The sequence below is a fragment of the Manacus vitellinus genome, unplaced genomic scaffold (assembly GCF_001715985.3).
Source record: "Manacus vitellinus isolate BGI_N305 unplaced genomic scaffold, ASM171598v3 scaffold_6_pilon, whole genome shotgun sequence".
Lineage (NCBI taxonomy): Eukaryota > Metazoa > Chordata > Aves > Passeriformes > Pipridae > Manacus > Manacus vitellinus.
The window spans coordinates 35,039,490-35,046,602 of record NW_021940750.1 but is presented as its reverse complement, the minus strand read 5'-3'; the positions used below and the strand labels follow the sequence as shown (position 1 = coordinate 35,046,602).

The window sequence follows — 7,113 nt, the reverse complement described above, 5'->3', positions numbered from 1 at the left end:
AGCAGGAACCCAAACTGCTGGCATTGGCAGGGCTGACCCTTGCCTACCTAAGGAGCCCATGACATGCTGTAATCCTGGAAGATGACAGCCCTTGCAGCATGGGATTAGGACAGCAGATGCTCCCAGGGGTCACCCCCTTTCCCACAAGGAAGGGCAGGATCACTCCCAACATAGCCATGAGCTGGCAAGGCAGGGAATCCTGCCTAGAGCAATCCTATTGCTTATTTGGTACATACACAGCCTGCACCCCCCCCCCCCCCAGTATCCGCTTAGTGGCCTGGTTTCTTCTCAAAGCTTTTTATATTTCACATTCCTAAGATTTAATTATGTTATCAGAACAACAGGCATCAGGATTTGGAGTGCCAGAATTCACATTAGCAATTGCTATCAACAAAGAAAATGGGCACAGCATGCCCATGCCAGAGGAGATGTGGGCTGCTCTCCTCAATCTACTCACGGTTATTTATAGTCTGTTTGCAAGCCATCCACCTCCCAGGTTTAGCTTCAAGCCTGCTTCCTTCTGAGCACCCTCGCCCTCAAAGAAAAGCCTTTTGCCTCCTCCTTCCCCAGCACAGCATTCAGATTTGGGTAAAATTTATGTAATTCTTTTTTGGGGCAGGGAGGAGATAGAACACCTTCGAATATTCTTCCATACATCCAAAACAGCAGAAAAGAGTGGAAAGAGATCGCTGCAAATTAGCAGGGACACCCATCTCTCAGGGGTGGAAATTAAAAAAAAAAAAAAAAAAAAAAACTAAACTAAAAAAATATAAATATTTATAGTTTCTAACACTTCACCACATTGCAGCAGGATCACCACGCATCTTCAGCAGCTTTCTGCCCTCCTTGCAGATGGGGATGGAGGCACAGGATCTATAAGGAAGGACACATGCTTGAAGGAAAGAAATAACCACCTATTTTGAGATGACTGCAAAGCAGCAGCTACATGATAGCAGGAGGGGAGAGATTGCTGTGCCTCCCCACCAGCATTAACTATAACCTGCCCACCCTTCCACCAGCAACATTTTGAGGCAGTTTGATTCTTCTGGGATACTTCACTTCCAAATAATTAAGAAACACAAGATACAGTGCACACAGTACAGGTACAAACCAGCAAACAGGCACACCAGCTTATTGTCCTCCCCTGAGCAGCAGCTGGCAAGGACAGCTTGTGCCTTCTTCCTCCCAAGCCCAGCTCCTGCTGAACTCAGCCCAAGTTTTAAGGAGGACATTAGCAGGAGTGGATCAGACCTCAGCTCTGCCAAGGCTAGGAGAGATTCAGCACTTAAGAGAAGCCCTTCATGCCAGTTAGCCCATGAGGTGTTGGGATCAGCCCACTGGTGGCACCAGTGCCTTTGTTGGGCTGTCCTTGGCCACCATATCACCTCTGCATTCACAGGTTTGTCACCTGGCCACCAGCACCCACCCGTGGCTGTCACAGCACCACTCAGGGCAGGGCTGATACACAGCTCACTCAAGGGACAGCTGAGCCGCTTCAAACATCCCCGGTAACTCTGGTTAAAATGCAGAAGTGGTGCTGGTTTAGGTCCAGCCCAGTGACTAAGGAAATGCTCAGTCAGGCTCTGACTGAGACATGGCAGCTCCTCACAGGCCTAAAATTCCACGTGGCCCTGAAAAAGAAAGGAATTATTAAAATATATAATAATAATTATAAGAAAAGCAGCAAATTATAAAATATTTATAAATAATAACAAATATTAACGTGGAATAAAAAAACCCCAAACACCACACCCCTTCCACTAAAGGGGGGAGGAGGCTCAAGCTTACAATTCTAGCACGTTTTATTTTGTGTAAATTTATAAAGACAACAATCCTAGTCACGATTGTCACATTGTACAGCACATACCAATACAGTTGCAAACAGAACTCCACGCAAAACTAAGCGCTAACAGTAGCTTGAATCACTCTTCCTGCGATTGTCATATCTAGACTAACAATATTACACTAACACTGAAGGAAAAATAGTTCACTATAAAACAGTGATAGAACATTTTTATAAAATATATTCCATTCCAATAGCTTCTCTACATACTGTATACTATAAAACTCTCCCACAAAAATTAGTGTCTTTAAATATACATATTTAATCTGAACTGCACCAAGATTAAAAACAATTAAAAATATCAATGATTTTTTTTTTTTTACATTAACTTCACAGTATTTGTTTGTAGTAGAAGACAAATCCAGTGTTTAAAATGCAGAGCAGGACCGTTCCCTACGGAGACAGCAACCACCCCACAGAGAAATAGTTTATGAAGAGACAAGTGTTAAGTGTGCCATGTTTTAGTACTTCTCCGTAGAGCCATGAACCATTTTGAAAACATGCTCCAAGCTATTGCAACTTAAAAATAAGAGACACACAGAGAGATAGCCAAAAAAAGTCACCTTAAGAACAAAAATAAGTGCAAACATTTCTTTACTTTATAAATTCAAGCTATGAGGAGTGGGAACACAAATACCAGACTATGAGAACAGCGTGTTCATGATGTAGTCAAGAATGAGAAAGTCTTTTTTTTTTTCCTTATTAAAAAAAAAACCAAAACAAAAACAACTTTTGCCCCATATTCACTGCAGTACAGAGCATGCTCATAGCATCAGTTTAATGAATTTTTTCTATACTAAGATCAGACACAAACTTGTTTCAACTTTTCCCTGCTCCATACGCTAATGATGTTCTTATGGCACATCCTATTTTATGATCTTCTAAAAAAATAAAAACACACAGTAATTGAAGACTGAAATGCAAACAAAAGTGTCACAAGAATGCAAAATTAAGATTACCAGCTTCAGTAATGCTGACTCTACATTAAACTCTTTACATGTTGCTCAACATGCAAAACCCATTGTTATAAAATTTAAAGTGAAGTGTAAATTAACTAGTTTTGAAATAGATTAACAGTAATAATTCCACTTCAAAAACAAAAACAAAAAAAAATCTAATAAATACTATATCAAGTATCTTCAGGAGAAAAAAATAACTTAATTTTAGTAGAAAGAAAAATAACTTAATTTTAGTAGATTTTGTTCAGTGCTATTTCCAATCACAGCAAAAATAAAAAAGAAAAAAAGAAAAAACTGATTAAGTAGAATAAGACCACAGTACCAAAGCCACTTATGTTCAAGATACAGTACTCTCCCACAACTTTCATATGTAACAAGTTCAGCAAAAATATTTTACAGTTGAGAAATCAGACTGAAAACAAAACCCAAAACTATAAATAAAAGCAAAATTTCACATTACATGTACATTCATAGTTTAAGAGATGAATAATAAGAAGAGGCTGTAACAAGTATATCCTGATTTTCTTTAAAAGAGGAAGTACTTATTAAAAAAAAAAAAAAGTCAATCCCATATTATTTATGTAGGTAGTGCTCAGTTTTTGGACCAGAGGGGGAAGGGCATTGGGAAGTTTTTTCTTCATAAGATACAATACAGTATTTTAAGCACAACTTTTTAAAATAATCTAACTCAGTGCTTCAAATTCATTTTAAAATAAATGCTTAAGTTTCACAAAACAACTCCAGGAGTGTCAGGAAAGCTGGTGAAGCAACGCTAATGCAGCAGAACGACATTCAAAACCCCCAGATATTATTATTACTATTATAGTTCAGTCCCATGTACATGTACCTTGAATGGGTAATTTGACTGGAAGGGAATAATCTGATATCCGCCGACATGCACAGACCAAAGGATGCTCTATTAGGCAAGAAACTGAGTTATCTGGAGTAAAACTGGCTATAGTTACAGGCAGCCTCAAACAAACTAAGAGGAAAAAAAAAAAAAAACCTAAAACAAAATACTCCACCTAAAAATACCCCCAAAAACTTCCCCTGAAAAGGTGGGACCCGGGGGAGAAAGTTAGGCCATGCTTTCCCTCCAGCGGTTCATCTTCACGCTGCCCCTTCGAAACACCGGCGATTGCACGATCTGGCTCAGAGGGATCCACCAACTTCACAAAAAATAAAATAAAATATAATTTCATGCTGCTGTTTTAGCACGGCAGCAAACTTTTTGGACAAGACAGCAGGGCATCTCCTAATACACAAGGTATGAGTCAGTTTGAACTAAGAAACCCCAGGGGCCTGATACTGGGAGGGGTATTTGGCCACTTTAGGGCTGCTGTCCCCTCCAAGGGGGACAGGATCAGCCTCTGGGTTTCAATATGGGAATGAAAATATTCACGTATCGTATGATTTTTTTGTATGTCTTAGTGTGCATCCTTAACGTTTTGGGAGTGAATACGCTGTGGACAGAAAGAGTTTTTCCATCCACATTCTATGCTCAGAAGTAGCTTTTCAGTAGGTCAAGCCCAGTGAGAAGAATGGGTGGGAGGGGAAAATTTAAGTCAAGTCCCGAGGCAAAAACTTCTCATTTAGATTTTAGGACCAACTGTGGAACTACACTAATGGAATAAAGAGAATAAAAAATGAACAATACTGAAGACGCAGCCAGAAATCCTCAACCCCTTTAAAATTTGGGCCAATTTAATGTCTCGTCTAGCCATAGAAAATAAAAGTACGTCTGCTCACTCTGAGAAGTGTGGACAAGTTTCTCTACACCAAAATGTATTTAAATCATAGTTCATCTCTTCAGATGATTCTCTGCAACACACAGAGAGCATTAGGAGAGCTTAAAGGAATCCAAATTTTTCTCTGCAATTTGCTGATAATCTTTCTTCAAGCTAAAAAAAAAAGAAAAAAAAAAAAGAAAAACCAAACCAACAAAACCCTGACCACGAAGAAAGTACTTCCAGTGTGAAAACAGATGCTAAATCGTTGCAGAATTACTTAAGATCATTTCACATTAATAATGTAACATGGGTGCGCAAGAGAAGACCTAAAGGACAGTGCTGGGTAGGGAGGGTGGCAGGGGAAGGTGGTAGTTGGAGAGGTGGAAGGATTGCATTGAAAGGCCTCTGGAGTGTATACCTCTGCATCTTTTAAAGATCATATACCTGAAGTGAATATCACCAAAATAAAATAAAGGAAAGGGGGGGTGTGAAAAATTAAAATTCAGATGCTGCCTTTTTTTCCTGTTTTGTTTTAAAAGGGCTGGGGGGGATATTTAAAAAAAAAAAAAAAAAAATCACACATCTCAAACAACCAAGGACTTTACAAGGCCACAATGAAATTTGCGGATATGTCTGTACAAATCCCCAGACTGCGTGAAGCGTCTCTCGCACCACTTGCACCCGTGGGGCTTCTCCCTGGTGTGCACGACCGCGTGGCGGCTGAGGTTGTGGGAATACTGGAAGCTCTTTCCGCACTGGCCGCAGGTGTAGGGCTTCTCCCCCGAGTGAGTCCTCTCGTGCCTCTTTAACGTGTACATGCAAGAAAAAGTCTTTCCGCAGAGGGTGCAAGTGGGGACTGACCCGTCGGGGGACAGGCGGGTCCGGGAGCCGTCCTTGTCACGGAAGTGAGAGCTCAGGTGCAGCTGAAGGATGTGTGGGCTCGGGAACACCTTGCTACAGAGGGGACAAATGCAGATATGCCCGGGAGGCACGAGGACACCCGAGGAGATGTCCGACGAATCCATGTCGTCCTCGCTCTCGTCTCGCTCTTGATCTATATCCTCCTCTCGGGCATGAGAGCTGCCATTCCCCGCGAACATGTGTCCTAACCCTGTCACTAGGCTTTTGGCTGAATTCCCAAAATGCTGACTCTCTGGACTCCTGGCTTCACTGTCCTCCTGATCTGACAGCAAGTCTTGTTCATCTTTAACAAGTGGCTCGGTACCCTGCTGCTGGCTGTCGGAAGCCAGCTGTCCAAAGACATAGGAGGGGTGTAAAGAATCTCTCCCCGGCACGGGCTTGAAAGACAAATCCAGCGCACAGTCCACATCACTCGAAGCCAGGGGATGGTTAACAGACCTTTGGGACAAAGGTCCTGTGGAACTATTGACATTAGCCTTTGTTTTTCCAGCTGCTGCGGCGCACGGTTCTGCCTCTGTCGGCACAGAGCTGACACTTATATGATCAGAGGACCAGGCGGGGTGACTGCTGACCTTTTCTTTGCCTGCTGCTCTCTCGTATTCTGCAACGCTGAATTTTTGTTTGTTTCCTGGGTCAAACTCGTGGACCAGGGGCACTCCGGCGTCTAGAAAATGCTCCGCTTTCTCCAAACTAGCCGCCTCATCATTAATCTTCTCTTCCGGACATAATTCTTTATCTTTCAACTTGCCCTTGCAGACTTTCACAATGTCATACATGTGAAGGTAGCTCGCCGCAGCCAGCACATCTTCCACCGGGAGACTGTTGAATTCCAGCTTTCCCTCGTACATGAATTCGAGCAGCAGGCTGAAGGCAGGGGCTGTGACAATGTCACTGTTCAGATGCACAATATCCCTTTTGTCTAACTGGTCCCTGTAGAAAAGATGGAAGTACATACTGCAAGAGGCAAGAACGGCTCTGTGAGCTCTGAATTGAGCTTCTCCAACTAAAACAGTACAGTCACACAGGAAGCCCTGGTGACGCTGCTGACTCAGACACTGCAGCAACTGGCGGCTATGGTCTGGAAACTCCATTCTTCCTTCATAACCTGTTCAAAACAGGAAAAACTTGAATGCTACTGTAAACTAAAGCCTCCTAGCAGCTGTAACAAACAGATCGGCTTTTTGGTAACCCAAGCCAAAGAAACAGCCTTGGAGATAACGTTTACTGTTAATTGTCTGTAATAGTTTTATTAAGGGGGGGAGGGAAAAAAAAAAAAACCAACACAACATGCTTCTCATCCTTTCGCACCTGCTCCGAACAGGAAAAACTTGATTGTAAGTAAACAAAAGCTAGTAAAGCAGCAGCCCCTCCAACCTTTGTTTCTCCCAATAAGCACTTTAATAAAATTAAGCGGAGGAAAGCACACATACACACACACCCCGAAAAGAAAAAGAAAAAACCATAAACTCCCAGGCTGTCTTCCCAGCAACGCTAACTTGGGGCATCTTTTAATAAAGCATATTCTCCGCGTCACGCACACACACACACACACACACACACACAGACGCACGCACATTTAAACTTTATCCTCAGTCGTTATGCACCGAATCACAACAAAACAGCGGCGGCTGGAGCGGCGGATCCGCGGGAGGGGGGCGCG

At 42.5% G+C, this 7,113-nt stretch overlaps 1 protein-coding gene across 1 annotated transcript; it reads right to left on the bottom strand.

The window, feature by feature from the left end:
- Positions 1–1,778: 1,778 nt before the first annotated feature.
- Positions 1,779–6,623, bottom strand: ZBTB42 (zinc finger and BTB domain containing 42). Its single transcript, XM_018082930.3, has one exon. The coding sequence runs from the start codon at positions 6,542–6,544 to the stop codon at positions 5,117–5,119; it is 1,428 nt and encodes a 475-aa protein (XP_017938419.2). The 5' UTR covers positions 6,545–6,623; the 3' UTR covers positions 1,779–5,116.
- Between the last annotated feature and the right edge of the window lie 490 nt (positions 6,624–7,113).

Bases quoted from the DNA above. Each gene is read 5' to 3' on its own strand.
- ZBTB42 (XM_018082930.3), bottom strand. From the start codon at position 6,544: ATGGAGTTTCCAGACCATAGCCGCCAGTTGCTGCAGTGTCTGAGTCAG.